General features: G+C 43.1%; 1 protein-coding gene across 1 annotated transcript in view; it reads right to left on the bottom strand.

Moving 5' to 3' along the window:
• GPCPD1 (glycerophosphocholine phosphodiesterase 1) overlaps nt 1-21,702 on the bottom strand; it is a 116,051-nt gene that overhangs the window by 33,921 nt on the left and 60,428 nt on the right. The window contains exons 8-13 of the mRNA XM_073553885.1: nt 19,838-20,081; nt 16,196-16,358; nt 14,376-14,508; nt 14,241-14,295; nt 10,055-10,147; nt 289-366 (exon numbers count right to left, since the gene is read on the bottom strand). Of these exons, the coding sequence (XP_073409986.1) occupies nt 289-366; nt 10,055-10,147; nt 14,241-14,295; nt 14,376-14,508; nt 16,196-16,358; nt 19,838-20,081 (766 nt within the window). The remainder of the gene's footprint in view (nt 1-288; nt 367-10,054; nt 10,148-14,240; nt 14,296-14,375; nt 14,509-16,195; nt 16,359-19,837; nt 20,082-21,702) is intronic.

Here is a 21,702-nt window from a genome sequence, read left to right as displayed (position 1 = left end):
GATACCCTCAAATGAAAGCTGAAAGTCTCAGCTTCAACTGCATCTGAATTGTTTTGGTTAAAATTCATTGTGGTAATGTCTAGAACCAAAATTAGAAAGATGCTGTCTTTGTCCAAATATATATGGACCTAACTGTATGGTAATCCTAAATGACCTAAAACGGGAAAGGTTTATTATGATTTCATGTCAGATATTGAGAAAAACATGCATATGTGACTTTTTATATAGTGTATGGAAACTTCTGGTTTCAACTGTAGTTAATTACAGTGTTACAAAGCAGAAAAGTACCTTTAATAACTGAAGCTGGTCATAGGAGAGCTCCTTCACAGGAATCTCAAATAGCTCTACAGCTGAGGCATTCGCTTTCTGAACAGAAAATAACAAAAAATATATATTATATTGTATATACACAAACACACGGCCATATATCACTGCTTTTTCTAAAAAGAAACCCGTTGGTTGTGTGTGGTATTTAACCTCAGCCCAACTAGCTTCATGGGCAGTAATACCAGACAACCTATGGGCAGGTGTGGCGCTGCTCATAGAATAACGCACACATTTTTTATAAATCTGGACAACCTTTTATCCCTTTCACCCTTAAGCCTTCTTTCACTTTCCTGACCAGGCCAAATTTTTCAATTCTGATCAGTGTCACTTTATGTGCTTATAACTGTGGAACTCTTTACCGCATCCCACCGAGTCAGAGAATGTTTTCTCGTGACTTACTGTACTTAATGACAGTGGAAAAATTTGTTCGAAATGACTTGCATTTATTTGTGAAAATATCGGAAATTTGGTGAAAATTTAGCAATTTTTAAACTGTTCATTTTTATGCCCTTAAATCAGAGTCATGTCACAAAAAACAGTTACTAAATCACAGATCCCATATGTCTACTTTACATCAGCACAATTTCTTAAACAATTTTTTGGTAGGAAATTATATGGGTTAAAAGTTGACCAGCGATTTCTCCTTTTTACAATAAAATTTACCGAACCATTTTTTGATTTTTTTTTTTTTTTTTTTTTTAGGGACCACATCACATTTATAGTGACTTTGAGGGGCCTATATGATAAAAAATACTCAAAAGTGACACCATTCTAAAAACTGCACCCCTCAAGATGTTCAAAACCTCCCAAATTCCCACTTGTCTGATATGCACTGTGAGGTCTTATATAGCAATGAAACAAAGTGAAAAATTTAAAGGGGTCTGAATACTTTCAGTACCCACTGTATCTAGATGTGTGGTAAGCGCCATGAACTCCCAGGTGCTTCACATAAGTTAACCCCTTCATGACCCAGCCTATTTTGACCTTAATGACCTGGCCATTTTTTGCAATTCTGACCAGTGTCACTTTATGAGGTAATAACTCTGGAACGCTTCAACGGATCCTAGCGATTGAGATTTTTTTTTCGTGATATATTGGTCTTCATGATAGGGGTAAATTTAGAGTGATAATTTTTGCTTTTATTTGTGAAAAAAGCGGAAATTTGGCGAAAATTTTGCAAATTTTGCAATTTTCAAATTTTGAATTTTTAATCTGTTAAACCAAAGGGTTATGCGACATAAAATAGTTACTAAATAACATTTCCCACATGTCTACTTTACATCAGCACAATTTTGGAAGCAAAATTTTTTTTTGTTAGGAAGTTATAAGGGTTAAAAGTTGACCAGCGATTTCTCATTTTTACAACAAAATTTACAAAACCATTTTATTTTAGGGACCACCTCACATTTGAAGTCACTTTGAGGGGTCTATATGGCAGAAAATACCCCAAAGTGACACCATTCTAAAAACTGCACCCCTCAAGCTACTCAAAACTACATTCAAGAAGATTAACCCTTCAGGTGCTTCACAGGGACTAAAGTAATATGGAAGGAAAACCACCATGGTTACTTACCGGTAGCCGGTTTTTCCGGAACCCATGACAGCACCACATGAGAGAGGGATCCGCCCCGCCAGGACAGGAACCTACTGAGACATAAGGGGCGGCACCTCTCCCCCGCTTCAGTTGGGTTACAGAGCATTGAGAGGACTTCCCGGTTAGTTACATGTTTATCCAACACCACAACACTCAAAACACCCTACTAATTGTGCACACCATACAGTGAAAAAGGGGGGGAATGTACGGGTGCTGTCATGGGTTCCGGAAAAACCGGCTACCGGTAAGTAACCATGGTGGTTTTCCCTTCACCCATGACAGCACCACATGAGAGATTTTTGGAGACTTCGAAACACCTTAGGGAGGGACCACCGCTTGCAGCACCCTTCTACCAAAGGTTAAGTCAGCAGAGGAGGATAGATTTAATCTATAGTGCTTAAAGAAGGTTGAAGGTGAGGCCCAGGTAGCGGCCTTACAAATTTGTTCGATTGATACCTCTGCCTTTTCAGCCCAGGAGGTCGCCACGGCTCTGGTGGAATGAGCTTTGATGCCGTCAGGAATCGGGATACCACTAGCTGAATAGGCTACACTAATGGCTTCCCTGATCCATCTAGCAATAGTCCCTTTTGAAACCCCATAGCCTTTCCTGGCACCCTGAAAAGCTACGAATAGGGACTGTGACCTCCTCCACTGGCTAGTGGCAGATATATATTCTACAAGAGCTCTTTTAACATCCAGACTATGGAATTTTTCCTCCCCCAGATTTTTTGGATTTTCGCAAAAGGATGGAAGAACAATTTCCTGACCCCGATGGAAATCTGACACTACCTTGGGCAGATAACTGGGGTCTGTTCTTAACACTACCCTATCCTGAAAGACTTGCGTATAAGGAGGATTTACTGAGAGAGCCTGTAAGTCGCTTATCCTGCGGGCTGATGTGAGGGCTACTAACAGGATCGTTTTTAGGGTCAAAAACTTTAGGGGTAGCTGATGTAATGGCTCATACGGTTCTTTTGTAAGGGCTTCTAACACCAGGTTTAAATCCCAGGGGGCTATTCTAGGTATTGGAATAGGTCTAGCTCTATGGCAGGATTTAATAAATCTGGCTATCCACCTATCTGATGCCAGTTTGCAATTGTAGAGCGCCCCTAGTGCCGACACCTGAACCTTAAGTGTGTTTACTGCTAACCCCATCTGCAACCCAGATTGTAAGAACTCTAGGATGTCACTAATCGGAGGTTCTTTCCCTAACGGCTTACCCAAGAACTGTAGGAACTTATCCCATGTTCTGCCGTAGATGTTAGTAGTCACCGGTTTCCTGCTTTTTTGCAGAGTGGCCACCAGCCCAGGGAAGAACCCCCTATCTATTAAAAGCGACCTTTCAAATTCCACGCCGTCAGATGGAATCCTTTGACCTGAGCGTGTAATATTGGACCCTGAGCTAGTAGGTCCGGGATTTCTGGCAGAACCCAAGGATCGGAGAGGGACATCTTCCGTAGCAGAGCGAACCAGGGCCTTTTTGGCCAAAATGGAGCTATTAGAATCACCCTGGCTTGATCGTTTCTGATTTTTCTTACCACAGTCGGGATCAGAGCTACTGGGGGGAACGCGTAAGCCAGTCTGAAGTTCCACTGGATGTGCAATGAGTCCACTGCCCATGGGTTTTCCCTTGGGTTTAGAGAGCAGAACCTTTGTTTGCCTGTTGTGCTTGTTTGCAAAGAGGTCTATCACCGGTTCCCCCCAAAGCTGAATTAACTTTTGAAAAATGGATCGGTTTAGTGCCCATTCTCCTTGCCTCAGGGTATTGCGACTCAGGAAATCTGCCTCTATGTTTTCTGCCCCTTTTATGTGTAGGGCTGTCACGGAGTGTAGGTGATCCTCTGCCCTGCTCAGAATGTTTGTTGCTGCCTCCATTAAGGAGTGTGATCTTGTCCCTCCTTGGTGGTTGATGTATGCCACTGCTACCTTGTTGTCTGACATGATGCGTACATCTTGACCCTGGAGTAGCGGAATGAAGTGGTTTAGGGCCTTGCCCACTGCACACAGTTCTCTCAGGTTGGAGGATGCCTTCCTTTCTTGAGGTGTCCAGGAACCCTGACCTATGAGGCCCCTTAGGTGTGCCCCCCACCCCGAGGAGCTTGCATCTGTTAAAATTATATCTGTCGCCTGTCTGTCCCATGGTATTCCTAAGGTCAGATTTGTCTCGTTCAACCACCAGTTGAGAGAGTCTCTGGTTTTTAAGGAAAGCTCCAGCTTTCCTTCCAAACGCCCTCTTAGCGATCTTTGTGCTCTTAGTATCTCCCACTGGAGTTGCCGGGTGTGAAACTGAGCCCACCTGACCGCCGGAATACAGGATGTTAGGGTACCTAGCAGGGACATTGCTTTTCTTAATGTCATACATGGTTGGTTTCGGCCTGCCAAGGCCAGATTTTGCACCTTCTCTATCTTGGACTCTGGGAGCAGACACTCTTGCCTTTCTGAGTCCAGTATAAATCCTAGGAAGGTCTGTTTCTTTAGGGGTTGTAATTTTGATTTTTTGAAATTGACTATCCACCCTAACTCTTGCAAGGTGTTGATCACCTGAGTCAGCTGTGCTGTACAGTGGTCCTCTGAACTGCCCACTATAAGAAAATCGTCCAGGTATGGTATTATGACCGTATCGTGAATCCGGAGAAAGGCTGTCACTTCCGCTATGACCTTGGTGAAGACCCTCGGGGCTATGGATATGCCAAACGGAAGAGCCCTGAACTGAAAGTGCCTTAGTGTGCCCTGAATATAAAGCGCTACCCTCAGGTATTTCTGGTAATCTGGATGGATAGGGATGTGGTAATACGCATCCTTTAAATCGACTACGGCCATGAAGCAATCTTGATGTAGCAGCTTCACTGCCGTAGTTACTGATTCCATCTTGAAGGTCGGGTTCTTTATCCATAGATTGAGGCGTCTGAGATTTATGATTGTCCTGAACGACTGATCCGGTTTTTTTATTAGGAAAAGGGGTGAATAAAACCCCTTTCCTTCCTGTAAGCGTGGCACCTCGGACAGTACCCGCTTGTCTATCAGGCTCAGGATTTCTGTTTCTAAGGCCAGTTGTTCTTCGGTCATCTTCCTGATAGGTGTGATGACGACCACGGATTTTGGCTGACGAATAAAGGGGATTTTCAGGCCTTCTTTTAGGATGCTCAGAATCCAGGTGTTGGAGGAGATCTTTTCCCAGGCCTGGAAAAAGAGTGCCAATCTCGCTCCTACTGGAATACTGGCGTCACTGTGGTGACTTTTTGGAGGTGGAGGTGCCTCCACCAAACATAAACCCTGATTCTTTCTTCTTTTTATCCTCCCATCTTCTCCTGTCAGCGGGAGGACGTCCTCTATTGAATCTTCCCCTCCGAAAGGGCTGTCTCCTCTGATCCATAGGGAATCTGGGGAAGCCTTTTTTCTTATCGCCTGCTTTCTCCAGAATATCATCCAAGTTTTTGCCGAACAGGAATCGGCCATCGCAGGGGAGAGAGCACAATTTGGTCTTGGACTGAAGGTCACCCGGACAGCCTTTAAGCCATAACGCGCGTCTAGCAGCATTTGATAGTGACGCTGCTCTGGCTGTTAATCGCATAGAGTCCGCCGAGGTATCTGCCAGAAAAGCCGCTGCCCCGTGCAAGAGATACATGTCTGATAAGATCTTCTCTCTTGGGACCCTTGACGCCAGCTTCTCTTCTAACTGCTGCAGCCAGATCATGAGGGAGCGTGCCGTGCAGGTGCCCGCTATCGCCGGCTTAAGACCTCCTGCTGTTGCTTCCCATGCGTGCCTCAAATATGAGTCCGCTTTTTTGTCTAGCGGGTCTCTAAGAACCCCTGCGTCTTCCAAGGGCAGGGCCGACCTTTTGGAAGACCTGGACACCGCTGCATCTATTTTTGGGACTTTGTCCCATATTTCCGTATCCTTGTATTCAAAGGGGTATCGCCTCTTAGAAGCGGATGGAAGGGCCCCCGATTTTTCAGGCTTTTTCCACTCCTTCTCAATAAGCGCCTGGATTTTCGCGTTTACTGGGAAGGTTCGTTTTTTCCTCTCCTGAAGCCCCCCAAACATGACGTCCTCTAGGGTTTTGGCCGCCCTTTCTTCCTGTAGGCCCATTGTGGTTCTAATGGCCTTTAGGAGGGCATCTGTATCTTCTACAGGGAAACATGGCTTACCCCCTGTGTCACTATCTGAGGAGTCTGAGGAGGATGATTTTTCCGCCTGAGATGATACTGATGCGGAATCTGAGGGGGAACTAGGGAAATCCTTCCTGCTTTTTTTCCCTTTTTTCAATAAGGACTTAATTGAGCCTTCCATTTCTGACCTGAGGGCAGATATTAGATTGGCTGCGAAACTAGGTGCTTCCTCCGCCATAGTTCGCTGAATGCACGAAGCACAGAGATCTTTTTGCCAGTCTCTTGCTAGGGGAGATTTACATATAGCACAATCCCTATTGTTCTTCTTGCTTCCTGCTTTTCTGGGCCTTTCCTACAGGGTGAAGCATACAATAGAAAAACCCCCTATTAACATACTGCTGACATTCACGAAGATCACTCACCACCCGTAATCAAGGGTACCGGATTTGGAGGCTGCGTCGGAGCACCTGACCCGCGCTCTTTGGACCTTGAGGAGTGCCCCGACCTGCGGCTGGGGCGACTGCTGCTTGAATGGCTTCCATGCTTTCTGCCAGAGGGCTGTGAGGGAGGCAGGGACGCTGAACGTTCCTGCTCGGACTCCATCTTGCACCGCCGATCTACCGCTGTCTTCCCCTTTAAATCTGCATGCCTCCGCCTGGTGAGCGTCTTCCTCCCCTCCCCCCTGCGACCGCCGGCCCAGCGCTTCAGAAAGCCGGCCGGCGTCGCACCCGGCGCCATTACACCGTCGCCTTCTGCTGACGTCAGCCGGCGCACCCAGCATTCCAAGCGCCGCCGACGTCAGCGGCCGGAAGACGCCAGCGTCTCTCCCCTGCCACGGGGATCGAGATGCGGCGTGCGCGAGGGGAGGGCGGCGCGGTGGGGGCTTCCCGGAGCCACCGGGATCCCATCCACGCCCGCACGAACCCGGAGCCCCAGGGACCCCGGGGACTGCGCTTCCAGGACCCGACGGCCGGCGCTACAGGTAAGCTACCTGTTCTTCCCGCGCCGGGACGGGCCTGGGTCTTCTTTCTCTTCGCCCATGACAGGCACCGCCACAGTGGGATTCCTTCCAGGACAGGAACCCAACTGAAGCGGGGGAGAGGTGCCGCCCCTTATGTCTCAGTAGGTTCCTGTCCTGGCGGGGCGGATCCCTCTCTCATGTGGTGCTGTCATGGGTGAAGGGAAAAAATGGACATTTTAATTTTTCCAACAAAATTTTTTTTTTAGCATCAATTTTTTTCATTTTCACATGGGCAGCAGGATAAAATGGATCCTAAAATTTGTTGGGCAATTTCTCCTGAGTACACAGATACCTCATATGTGGTCATAAGCCACTGTTTGGGAGCACGGCGTGGAAGGGAAGGAGCACCATTTGACTTTTTGAATGGAAAATTAGCTCCAATCGTTAGCGGTTGCCATGTCGCATTTGGAGAGGCCCTGTGAGCCTAAACATTGGAGCTCCCCCACAAGTGACCCTATTTTGGAAACTAGACCCCCCAAGGAACTTATCTAGATGCATAGTTAGCACTTTGAACCCTCAGGTGCTTCACAAATTAATCGGTTAAAAAAAGTTTTTGTTTTTTTTTTTTCTTCAAAAAAAATTTCTTTTAGCCTCAATTTCTTCATTTTCACATGGGTAACAGGATAAAGTGGATCCTAAAATTTGTTGGGCTATTTCTCCTGAGTACACCGATACCTCATATGTGGTCATAAACCACTGTTGGGGCGCATAGCTCCAATCGTTAGCGGACACGATATCGTGTTTGGAGAGTCCCTGTGTGCCTAAACAATGGAGTACCCCCACAAGTCACTCCATTTTGGAAACTAGACCCCCAAAGGAACTTCTCTAGATGTGTGGTGAGCACTTTGAACCCCCAAGAGCTTCACAGAAGTTTATAACGCCGAGCCGTGAAAATAAAATCTTTTTTTCTCCTCAAAAAATGATTTTTTAGCCTGCAATTTTTTATTTTCACAAGGGTAACAAGGAAAAATTGGACCCTAAAAATTGTTGTCCAGTTTGTCCTGAGTACGCTGGTACCCCATATGTGTGTGGGGGGGGGGGACCACTGTATGGGCACACGTCGGGGCTCGTAAGGGAAGTAGTGACGTTTTGAAATGTCGAATTGATGGAATCGTCTGCGGGCGTCATGTTACGTTTGCAGAGCCCCTGATGTACCTAAACAGTAGAAACCCCCCACAAGTGACCCCATTTTGGAAACTAGACCCCCCATGGAACTTACCTAGATGTGTGGTGAGCACTTTGAACGCCCAAGTGCTTCACAGAACTTTATAACGTAGAGCCGTAAAAATAAAAAAATCATTTTTCTTTTCACAAAAATGACCTTTTTGCCCCTTTTTTTTATTTTACCAAGGGTAGCAAAAGGAAATGGACCCCAAAAGTTTTTGTTCAATTTGTCCCGAGTATGCTGATACCCCATATGTGGGGGTAAACCTCTGTTTGGGTGCATGGTAGCGCTTGGAAACGAAAGAGCACCGTTTGACTTTCTTTTCAAATAATATTTTATTAATTTTTAATTCATAAGGGAAAGAAGGGGTAACAAGGGGTAAGGGAAAGGAAATGAAATAAAAAATAGAGAACTCCGGAGTGGGAGAGTTTTACAGGTCGGGCCATTCCGGAAGCAGCAATACCAAATATGTGTACTTTTTTATTTTTTACATAAATGTTTTTATTGGAGAGAGATATATATATATATATATATATATATATATATATATATATATATATATATATATATCATTTTTGTTCTTCATTTTGTGATTTATGTTAATACTTTAACAATTTTTATTAACTTTTTTACATTGTCCCATAGTGGGACATCAACTGTATAATGACGGATCGTGGATAGTCAGCTCGTGCTTTGAGCACCCCCACCCGGCCATCTTAAGACCCTCGGTCACCATGGAGGCCCATCAACAACACGATCGCATCACGTTATGCCAATGGGAGCACAGATGGAGCACATTCCCTCTCCGATGCCGCTGACACTATTGACAGCGGCATCACAAGGATTAAACGTCCGCGATCAGTGCTAGCACAAATCGTGGGCGTCGCTGTAGGGTGTCAGCTCACACAAAATCGACACCCGCACTAGATTGCGACAGCGCTCAGTGTGTCTCGATCACAGCGCCATATATATACACGGCAGTCTGCGGGTACGCAGCGTCATATATACGGCGCATGTCGGGAAGGAGTTAAAATTCCCCCTTTTATCATAATGTGTCTCATATATCAAGACAAACTGAGAAATACACAATTCTTCTACATGTGCCCCAGGAGATCAGGGATTTGTGCTCTTTCCATAAATAGTATTAAGCAACCGCACCCCTTTGGCCTCATCTATTTGCCAGACAAAAATGGAAGAACTCAACAGGAAATTAACTTTTTTTTTTTCCCATTAAAGGTCCCGTCTCACACACACCAAGATCGCCAGCAAGATCACTGTGTGTGACATGTATCAGCGACCAGCCCCCCTGCCGGGTATCGCTGATTGCGCTCGAACGTCCCTTTTGATCGTTGGTCTCCCACTGGCCAGCGCGCATCGCTGCGTGTGGCAGCGGGAGAGCAACGATCAGCGACGCTGCAAGCTGGTTTCCAATGTAAACAGCGGGTATCTAAGACCGCGCGGCTCTTAGATACCCGCTGTTTACATTGGAAACCAGCTTGCTCGCAGGTGGGTCTGCCTATGTGACAGCTCACCAGCGATCAGCTTACTATGTCCCAGCGATACCATCCATGTCGGATCGTTCGTGGGATCGCTGGGACATTGATGCATGTAACGGGGCCTTAACATTTCCTCAAGAAGAGTTTGCTACAGGGACATGGAGAAAATCCAGCAGCCTGTCAATCAATACGGCCAAATGTATTTCCTCTACAGTCCTAGTTCCTTGCACTACTCATCGCTGGAGTCAATTGTGCAATCTGGACCTATAGACAGTGTGTTGTACCAACCCGGCACTAATATGGCGGCGAGAGTGTTCATGTAAAGAAATCATTGCATTTACCTTTTTCATGGACATACAGCATGTGAGATCATGATAGATCACTGGAACAAGATCCTTGGAAAGATGGACATCAAACTCAACAAACGCAGCACCCTGGACGGGGAGTTAAAAAACAAAAACATTTCTGCCTTTTCTGCCTTATTAATGTGTAATAAAACACAACGTTGTTAATACAGGCACTCCCCAACATTTGTGCTGCTCTAAGAATCGAGGGAACGTTTGTTACTTAGCAATCTCCTTTGTAGCACGCTTCAGAACGGAAGAGGACATGAACGCTAGTGCCACCTATTAGAAGCAGCAATCCTAAAAGTCAATATCATCCCTTTAAAGAAGTATTCCTCCTCCTCCCATCAAAGTTTTTATCCTCTTAATATATTTCAGTCATCTTTTTATATAGCACTGTGTACTTACAATTGCTCATTTTGCCTTTCTACCCAGCTGATTCTTCTGTTTTCCATTAGGCCTATGACATCATGTGACTAAAATCTGACTAGCTGGAGTCCTTCCAAGCTCTATGTAGAAACAGGAGGTCAATTTTCCCTTTATGAGTCACTGCAAAAGTCCCAAACAGGGGAGGAGAGAGCAGCTGGGTCAGGAGATGAAGAGGGGAATGATAAGTGCAGGGAAAAGAAACTTCCTGGTTCTACATAGGGTAGAGAAAAGAGAAGAATTAGCTGGGTAGAAAGGCAAAATGAGAAATTGTAAGTACACAGTCCTATATAATATGATGTATGCAATAAATTAAGAGGATAAAAACTTTGATGGGAGGAGGGCTTCTTTAACGAGTCTTGCCATATGACTTTAGATATAAGCTAAACCAGAATATCAATTTGCCGACATGGTGTTTCGGGGTATTGCCCCTCTTCAGTGCAAAAAAAAATGAGATCTGATTTGTCTGGGTGAGAGGCCTCTGTCTGGGGTCTAAGGAGTAATGTCTCTCCTTGTGGAGAGTGACATGCCTGACATGAAGTAGAAACACTAAGCCCCAGCGTCATTGTGCACACAGAGAAGAGAACACTGCATATTGAGCTCGCACCCCACGCTCATGCAGGAGCTCAGCGACTTACCCTCCTGTGCAGAGGGAGATGTAATGCATCAGTCTCTCATCCACACATAACACAAGAGGCAAATAGAGAGCTGGAGGCAATTCCTGGCCACTGCGCTATCAGAAGTCTGAGTCTTAAGGGGGCTTTACACATAGCGATATCGCTAGCAATATCGCTAAAGAGTCACCGATTTTGTGACGCAGCAGCGATATTGCTAGCGATATCGCTACATGTGATAACCAGCGGGGGAGCCGGTCGGCGGTATCGGTGATCGCGTGAGATTGGCCTAGTCCATTTCTCGTCGTCGGCTTCCTGCTGGCGCCGACGAGCGCCGCGTGGACGACGTCATCATCGCCGCGTCTGACAGGTAAGTAGCGACAGCTGCTGCGTCGCTGGTGAGATCTGCCTGTGTGGCAGCTCACTAGCGACCATTTAGCGATGCAGTAGCAATCCTGACCGGGTCATATCGTGGTCGGGATCGCTGGTGCATCGCTAAGTGTGACAGTACCTTTAGAAATGGAAGCGATAACTGAAAAACACCAGTACAATTATATGCATTTGCAGGGTCACCAAGAGGCCACTCAGATTAAAGCAGACCACCAACGATTGAGGGGGAAAAAAAAAAAAAAATAGATTTGGGTGTGTACAGTAATATAGTGCTTCTTAAAGGGAACCTGTTACAGGATTTACGCTGTCAGAACCGCATGTAGCATGAACGGCAGCCCAGCTGCACAATTGTAGCCCGGTATATTTTTCTCTGAAACGCTCATCCGGGAAACACAGCTGGAGATCAGACTAGTCCAGCCACACACTTGGCCGGCTATTCCCAGCGCTGTTAAATCCTTGCGGATTCTGCTGCGGATTCGCAGCGGATTTGGCCCTGCAGATTGGCAGCAGTTTCAGCTGCGTTGTACAGTACCATTTAAATCTATGGAAAAGGAAAAACGCTGTGCACATGCTGCAGATTTTTCCGCGCAGATTTGCTGCAGGTTTAAATCCGCAGTATGTCACTTTTGTGCGGAATCCGCAGCGGTTTGACACCTGCTCCATTAACAGGTGTTAAAACACAGGAGAAAACTGCAGGCTAATCCGCAGATAAAATGCAGGTCTTTTGACCTGTGGATTTAGCCAAATCTGTGCGGAAAAATTCGCAGCAGGATCCGCAACGTGTGCACACAGCCTTACAGGTCTATCACTATGCAAGAAACCCATCATACAACTAGTGCGGCGATGGGAAGAGCCGCATCCTTGAAGCATATAGTCTCTGAAATGCCAAAGCGTTTCAAATAAAAATATATCTGGCTCCAGGCTGATTCATGCGGCCCGTGGATTGGGCAATAGGAATCAGGTGACCCTTTAAGGTACCGCTAAGGAAATGTTGAGCTTACCGCATAGGTCCAGATTATGAAAATGAATGCGAGTTACACAAACTCAGATGCAGTAAAGCTCACCCTAGTGATGGCTGCAGGCAGTCAGCATTTTAGCATTTAAAGAAGCAAGCACTCCCATGATACTTTTCATTGCCTAAGCGTAGATGTAATGTAGTATTATACCCACAGATCTTCCCTCGTTTCCAGTGCTGGTCCGGTCATCATCTGGGTCACCTGATATCTATTATGGCTCGCCAGATCATGCTGGGGTGAGTATAAGCTGGAAGTTGATTTTCCCATGCACGTCTATAGCGTTCGAGCCTCAGTCTGACGCTCCATACACATACGTTGTAAAAGTGACTGCCGACTCACACACAGACCTCAAAGTGATCCGGCAAGTTGGAGTAGAAGAGAAGCGGCATGGCAGAGAAGATGCCGATCGGCAAGTTTATTCACACACACTACATAGAAGAATATTTAGAATTGAGAGTCCTCAGTGGTTGATACCTTTAAATGGTTAACTGAAAAGATGGTAACAAATTGCAAGCTTTCGAGACTACTCAGGTCTCTTCATCAGGCTAGACTTCATACAAAATCTGGAGAATAACATATTTACACACAAGACAGCACATAAATAACTCAATAGATAAGACAAAGGATGTGTAGCGGAATAGTCATTGTGGGAGAGATCAGCATAAATATTGGAGCAGTTCCTGTGGCAAACATTTTTGTATCCCTGGTCATAGCATGATGGACATTAAATTACTTGTATTAAAAGGTAACTTCAAGTCTTAGAGAGAGAGAAGAATCTCTGAGTACAAATTTATGAAAACTTTCGACACATTCAGTGCAGGTATGAATGTGTCGCATGGATTTGTGTCTTTTTATATCAATTAAGGAATTTGTCCCTCAGACCTTCTGGAGTCAACACAAAACAGAACCAGACCGCAATCAGAGGGCAATAAAACCTTCACACTGCTTATCTATGAACTGCTCCAATATTTATGCTTATCTCTCTCCCACAAATGACTATTGCGCTTCAAATCCTAATCTATTGAGTTATTTATGTGCTGTTTTGTGTATAAATATGTGATTCTTCAGATTTTGTATTAGTCTAGCCTGATGAAGAGACCCGAGTAGTCTCGAAAGCTTGCAATGTGTTACCATCTTTTCAGTTAGCCATTAAAAGGCATCAACCACTGAGGACTCTGAATTCTGAATATTCTTCTATCTACTGGCTAACACGGTACAAAGATATATAACACACACTAAATATACATTTATACAGGTTTACTCAATATAACGTTTTATGGGAGTGCATCTAAGAGATAGGTATAATAGTGAGTGCCCAACAGTCATTACCATTTCTTCTAAACTATTCTTCTCAATAGGTTCAAAAGTCCATACTGAATAATTTTACAATCGCTCTTGGGTCCCCACATCCTTTGCACTGCTCTGAACAAATATATTTTCTGATCGTTTGGTTATTTATAAATCATTGCGACTAGTGTGACTAGGGACAAAACATATGTGCCAGCTGCCTTAGCCTAGCCATACAGAAAAGGTAATGGTGGGGGCAAGAGTGGTTTTAATTTCTTCCTTACATATAGACTGATGATCTACAAGAAGCCCTTAAATACATGGTGTTCATTCGGCCCTGCTGGAGACTGGTGATCGACCGATCTATCACCGGCATCGATTACTTTAAGATCAAGACTGAAATAATAACCTTGGAAAAAAAAAACAAAAAAAAAAAACCCACACACTTACGTGGTTGGCAGCACTTTTTAAAGAGGCCACAGTATTTTCTCGGATTTTTGCCATCCTACAAAACAATAAAGTAAATTAGAGAGGAAACGTAAAACGATGTGTCAGAGTATTACAGCGGTTAACTAAAATAATTACTTGGCAGTTGTAGTAGAGTTGCCAGCACCCCTATGTCCAACATCAAGTGGCGTCCGTGGCTTCCAGTACTTGCAGAAAGAGCTGCTCATGTCACATGAATAACCTACTATTGGCTTTATGAGAATATAGTCAACTATGGAAAAATAAAAATATCACAGTCAACCAACCACATTACCTGACATTTTTTCATTTAGACCTGACTATATGCCCACAAGTTGCTAATCACTCGTTTACCAGCTACCTATGGTAGATGCTGACTATATTACAGCTCTGGCTGCTGCTATTAACCTTTTAGGTGCTGCTCTCACTTTCCCACAGTGGCATTTAAATGAAGAGGTTGATCCCATCAGATCATTGCAACGTGATCACAGGGCACAGATTGTTTACCATGTCAGCTTGGGCCTAACTGAAGACCCCTATGGTTGTCATCTTTGTACTCCTATGAAGTTTAGAAGTGGGCTATTTTTATATTACTATTTTTCTTTTTGACAATATTTGTATGCACATCCCTTGAGTCCGTCAGGCCCCTTTTTCTTGTGTTTTAGTTTTCATATTGACGGAAGACATGCCTAATGTTGATATACACTTTATTACTCGATTATATATTCTTTTTTTTATTACAGGGCACACCTAAGTTTTACAATTACTATCATTTTTGTCCAGACCATTTTCATTAGGTTGTTTTTTTTATTGAACCACAATTCAAAAGCAATGTCCGATTTTCATTAGTTGATTATTACAGCTGCCAATGTGAGTTTTTCTTACTTTAATATATGGGTACCAACAATTTTGTCCGTGTGTGTACCTTTTACTCTGAAACACTTTAGCCTTTACTACCCAAAGGCTTGCACTCCTTATAAGTCACAAAAACATTACTTGGCCCCAGTAATATCATTACTTAGTAATATTAGTAGTATTCTTACTTATCGGTTCCTCTGCCTTTCACCTTTATGACTGCAGAGGTGACATTGAGTTTGTGGTACATGACCAATGTGTCAATTACTGGGTACAGGAGGTAAACAGAACAAGATTGCATTTATGTGCAGCCACGTCCATAAAGAATGGTGAAAAGTAACAGAGGCGATGCTGCAGTGGCAGGGGGTAAGTCATAATGGTTTTGGCATTTTTGAAGGAGGCCTTTGAGGCATTAAAATGTAAAAATGAATAACTAATTTAAAAGGGAAGGCAGACTTGTTTTAAAGCCATGTGAGTAAGATGGCCATTCCTTAAACAGCCTGTTAAATGGTTTCTGCCTGTAAAATTCTCAATAAAGATTCTGGTTCCAATCATCAAAGTTTTCATGCAAGAAATACGGCGACGCTTTTGAAAGTTGCAAAACTGAGACTTTTTGTGTTTTCATGCCATTTTCGCCCAACTTTAACATAGTGGCCGGAGCTGGGGGTGTGCTGATAACAGCTTGTCAAATTTATGATGAGCGGTGGCGGTCCGTACGCCACAAATCTTACTCCAATCACTGACTGAAGTAAGATTTGTGGCAAGGCACACACTGGAGGTTCATGTCAGAAACATGCTCGGCCTCTATATAACCTAAATTCCTTGACACCCTACTCTTATGGCTGATTCGCGGGCACATTATCCCACAAGCTGATCAGTCGGTCGGAATAGTAATTTTGTCAGACCGTAAAACTGAGTGGGCTTGGTGGTTTATTTGCAAATCTCAGTGTAGAATTGAGGTGAGAAATTTCAGATTTCTATTTCCCACAGAAAAGATGCCCAGAATTTAAAGACAGAAAGAAAAAAAAAAAAAAAGAGAAAGAAAACGTGCAAGCCTCTTAACATTAAACCATAATAAAGCATACCTCTCACTTTTCCCAGAGTCTGCCTGGCGTTCCTGCTCATGATAGGGAGTGTGATGATTCCATTACTTTTTCCTGTCTCTATGATAGTGGATGACAAGAGGCACGCTGTGCCGACATGTCCGGGGAGGGCATCACCCTGCACCACAGCCTCACTCAAGTCTTCCTGCAAGAACACACACACACAATGTGGCTATATAACTAATAACATAGCAGAGAAACAATAAAAGAAAGAATTAATGCAGTGATTAAGAATGGCACCTTATGGCTAAGTTCACAGTGGGCGTTTTGGCTGCAGCAAATCCTGAGTGCTTGGCAGGAAAGAATCAAACACCTGGAATGTTTTGGTGGAAATCTCCATTCAGATGAATATGGCAGTCACCGAAATGTCATCTCTAACAGGAAATACATGTGGTCGGCCATGTTACAGATCCAGAGGAGCTGCAGCCAGGGTCAATGCTTCTACAAGCTGGTAGCGCACACCTTGTTACACCTCCCCAATCTGAGGATGGCACAGTGCGGTCACATTTCTTTCACAAAGCAGGTTGGAGACTTAAAGGGACCATCAACACAGAATGACTGTTTAAACTAAGTCCCTCCGCTCGGTGCTTCATGGCGGGGCCAATCATTTATATACACCTTCCCACCTGCTTGTTTTCCCTCAGTCTCCACCCCCCCCGTTCTTTCATTGACAGCTCTAGCTTCATAGGGCGAGAAGGATGGAGATAGATGGAAACCAAGTAGAAGGTGTATTTAACCGTTTCCCCCCACCATGATGCACTGAGCGCTTGTACTTGGTTTGAACAGTGATTCTGTGCTGACAGAGACCCTTTAATGCTTGAAATAGTGCAGAGGCTGCTGTAATCACAGAACATTATTAACTACAAAGCCCCCTATACAGACAGACAAGGCACTTGAAATATTTATTTGGGTTAAACCATTCCAGTTATTCAAGAGCATATACACAAAACTTCAAAAAATCCACTGCATTAAACTGCTTCAAATATAAATATACAGTATTTATTCTATTCTTGATGTCATTTCTTTGGTATAATAAACAAAATATGGCTCTATTAAGGTACTTAAAGGGAAGCTTTCATAAAAAAAAAAAATGACCTTTTGTTTTAATCAGGTGTTTGAGTATATATATTTTTTACTATTTTGGTCAATTTAATTGCTGCACCTGTTACATCCCTCAAGTCTCATGATTTTAATGTGTCTGTGCGTTTGGGTATTTTTAAGTTTGCATAACCAGTATTTAATACATTGTTAATATTTTCTCTATATCACATTTGGTTGTGGATTCTTAAGTATAGTAAATGGATTTTGCATTTTAGCTACATCGCTCTCCATCTGCTCCTGCAGCGTTCATCAGCAGGGAGGAAGTAAAGGGCTGCAGGAATTAAAATCTCCTCCCTTCTGATCCATATAGAAATTGCTGCCTAGTGCACCCTTTAAATAAATTAAGCAAATAAAACAGAACATAGCACTTAATATTTAGTTCTTATGTTAATTATAGTTATATATATAAGATGTTGTGCATATTGATTGTAAGAGGCTTTCCGGGAGATCACTTGAAGGACATTTTAAGTTTTAAGCACCAAGATTGACATTAATAAGTGGCAAGTCACCAATATAGCGATAGATATAAATTTCCCAGGATTTTGGGTTAAAACTGTGCTCTTTACACAGTCTAAGTTCTGAATAGCTGGAAAATAACTTGACAAAGAAACATGGCTGTATCTAAGGGATCACTAATACTACACATTTCAAAGATCCAATTAGTAGGAGCAATTTTACTACAACCCCTGGCAAAATTTATGGAATCACAGGCCTTGGAGGATGTTCATTGAGTTGTTTAATTTTGTAGAAAAAAAAAAAGCATATCACAGACATGGCACAAAACTAAAAAGTCATTTCAAACGGCAACTTCCTGGCTTTAAGAAACAAAAAGAAAACGAGAACAAAAAATGTGGTAGTCAGTAATGGTTACTTTTTTTTAACCAAGCATAGGGGAAAAATTATGGAGTCACTCAATTCTGAGGGAAAAAATTATGGAATCATCCTGTATATTTTAATTCCCAAAACTAACACCTGCATCAAATTAGATCTTCTCGCTAGTCTGTACCTAAAAAGGAGTGAGCACACCTTGGAGAGCTGTTGCACCAAGTGGACTGACATGAATCATGGCTCCCAACACAAGAGATGGCAATTGAAATAAAGGAGAGGATTATCAAACTCTTAAAAGAGGGTAAATCATCATGCAATGTTGCAAAAGATGTTGGTTGTTCACAGTCAACTGTGTCTAAAATCTGGACCAAATACAAACCACATGGGAAGGTTGTTAAAGGCAAAAGGCAAACATACTGGTAGACCAAGGAAGACATCAAAGCATCAAGACCGGAAACTTAAAGCAATATGTCTCCAAAACAGGAAATGCACAACAAAACAAATGAGGAACGAATGGGAGGAAACTGGAGTCAACCTCTGTGACCGAACTGTAAGAAACCACCTAAAGGAAATGGAATTAACATACAGAAAAGCTAAATGAAAGCCATCATTAACAACCGCCTAAAGGAAATGGAATTAACATACAGAAAAGCTAAATGAAAGCCATCATTAACACCTAAACAGAAAAAAACAAGGTTACAATGGGCTAAGAAAAAGCAATCGTGGACTGTGGATGACTGAATGAAAGTCATATTCAGTGATGAATCGCGAATCTGCATTGGGCAAGGTGATGATGCTGGAACGTTTGTTTGGTGCCGTTCTAATGAGGTTTATAAAGATGACTGCCTGAAGAGGACATGCAAATTTCTACAGTCACTGATGATATGGGGCTGCATGTCAGGTAAAGGCACTGGGGAGATGGCTGTCATTACATCTTCAATAAATGCACAAGTTTAGGTTGATATTTTGGACACTTTTCTAATCCCATCAATTGAAAGGATGTTTGAGGATGATGAAATCATTTTTCAAGATGATAATGCATCCTGCCATAGATCAAAAACTGTTAAAACATTCCTTGAAAAAAGACACATAAGGTCAATGTCATGGCCTACAAACAGTCCGGATCTCAATCCAATTGAAAATCTTTGGTGGAAGTTGAAGAAAATGGTCCATGCCAAGGCTCCAACCTGCAAAGCTGATCTGGCAACAGCAATCAGAGACAGTTGGAGCCAGATTGATGAAGAGTGCTGTGTGACACTCATTACATCCATGCCTCAGAGACTGCAAGGTGTTATAAAAGCCAGAGGTGGTGCAACAAAATACTAGTGATGTGTTGGAGTGTTTTTCTGCTTGTTATTCATGATTCCATAATTTTGTTCCTCAGAATTGAGTGATTCCATAATTTTTCCCCTCTGCTTGGTTAAAAAAAACTAACCATTACTGACTACCACATTTTTTGTTCTTGATTTCTTTAAGTGTTTCTTAAAGCCAGAAAGTTGCCATTTTAAATGACTTCAGTTTTGTGCCATGTATGTGATCTGCTTTTTTTCTAAAAAAAAAAATTAAACAACTGAATGACCATCCTCCAAGGTCGGTGATTACATAATTTTTGCCAGGGGTTGTACTAGCATGAAGGACATAGCAGCCACCTTATATTCTCCATCTTATTGATTGTCTATCTAAAGAAACACTCACTTCAAAAAAGTCAAAAAGTAGTTCCAGGTTATTAGGCTCCATGGTGTGCACACTGAACTCAGACCATCTGTCAGGCTGGAGCGCGTAGCCACATTCAGGCTGCGAGTGCCGAGACACAAATTCGGCATTGCTTATTAAGGAGATTTCAAATGTGCTAGCCATCTTTGGGAGGAGAATTGGAGACGGTTTCTCCGGTTCTTCATCTTCGCCCTCTTCTTCAAGGCCTCCAAAGGTCAACTTCACCCTGTCAGCACAAAACAAATAAGGTTATTGGTTGCAGAGCCTATGATATCTTCGCATACATAGCCTGATCAATCTAATGCAAGAACACACTGTGTGAAATGTATCGGTAGATTGTTGTAGAAAATATATATATATACAGTATATACACATCGCTTCATGCACTTAAATTAAAAAAAAAAAAAATTGCCTTGAAAATTAAAATGAATAAAAACATACAAAGCTGAGCTTTACTTTCTAAAAAAAAAAAAAAATCCCATGCACCATCGGGTGATAAAGGTCCCTTTAAAAAAAAAGTGGCCGGGGCCACAGTAGGCGGATCCGTTTCGGCTACCTAGAAGTTACGTGTAGTTAGGTGGTAGAATCCCACCAGCTGCATTCAATATCCAAGTTCTAGTAGAAACGCAGCAGAATTAAAATGCGCACTACGACTTTCGTTTTACTTTCTCACCTATGCGTTGGGTTTTCTTTGTTTGTTTTCTTTTATTTTTACACAAGCTGACATGCCCTCATTATCTATATGAAGAACACCGAGGACATTGTAAAGCATAAAATGGCACCAAGAGGGTTTTTATTATTTTGACCTTTCAGAGTGTTTAATTGCTATATCCATCACTACAACCATTTCTTATTTTTTTGCTGTAATTTCTATAAAATAAAGCAATTTGGCAAATAGTTCTAAGAATATTCCTCTTAAAAGGAAGAAATTTAGCCATCGTATTATGCCATCATTTTATGATCGGTAGGGGTCTGATCCCAAATGATGACAGTGCTGCAGCGCCTTTACTTGTGGCGCTCCTGGTTACAACACGGACAGCCCAATTCTCTAGATCAGTTCTGCAGCCCCTTCATTCCAAGTATTGGTGGGGCTGCTCCACCTAACGTAGGGGACAGATGGAAGAGTAGGGGACAGCAGGATCAGACTATATGGGGTCTTGTTTGTGGTCTGTACCATGGAAACAGATCTTCATATTTTCTTTTTTAATGTGCTGAAAACAAAAAATGGTTGCAAACATGGACATAGCATTTGAATATTAAACTGAAAATCCAGGTAATACCTATTGGGTAGGTGTGAAAATCCTCTAAATCAAAATTTTTTCTTAAGGGAATCTGTCAACAGTTTTTTTTGCCATGTAAACTGAAAGCAGCATGATTTAGGGTCTGAGAGTCAGATTCCAGTGAAGTATCACTTACTGGGCTTTGTGCTGCTGTTTTTTTTTTTCAAATAAAATCAGTGTTTTATTAACAGGCGATCACTACAGGACTAGATGTCTACCGTCTCCTCGTCAACTGCTCTCTGTAACCCTACCCCTACCAATGATTAGCAGCTTTCTGCCTATGCACAGTGTACACAGAAAGCTGCCAATCAGTCGTGGGGCAGGGATATACAGAGCTCACAATTCTGAGCTCTGCTAGATCTGCAGCAGGTAAAACAGGGATTCTACAACATCTGTTGCAGCCAGTAAAAAAAGAGCGACAACCCTGGAATTAGGATCTCTGCCCCTGAATCATGTTGCACTCCGAGGAGGTGGAAAAATCCTGGTGACAGATTTTTTTTTAACCGAGTGCCACACAGATCTGAAGGGGCTCTCTTGTGAATTCACACAGCAATTGTGTTATCTTCC

Source organism: Dendrobates tinctorius, unplaced genomic scaffold (genome assembly GCF_039654945.1).
Source record: "Dendrobates tinctorius isolate UK_male_01 unplaced genomic scaffold, ASM3965494v1 ptg000203l, whole genome shotgun sequence".
In the NCBI taxonomy this organism is placed as follows: domain Eukaryota; kingdom Metazoa; phylum Chordata; class Amphibia; order Anura; family Dendrobatidae; genus Dendrobates; species Dendrobates tinctorius.
Note: the sequence above shows the minus strand (reverse complement) of the source record. Positions and strands in the feature narration are given on the sequence as shown.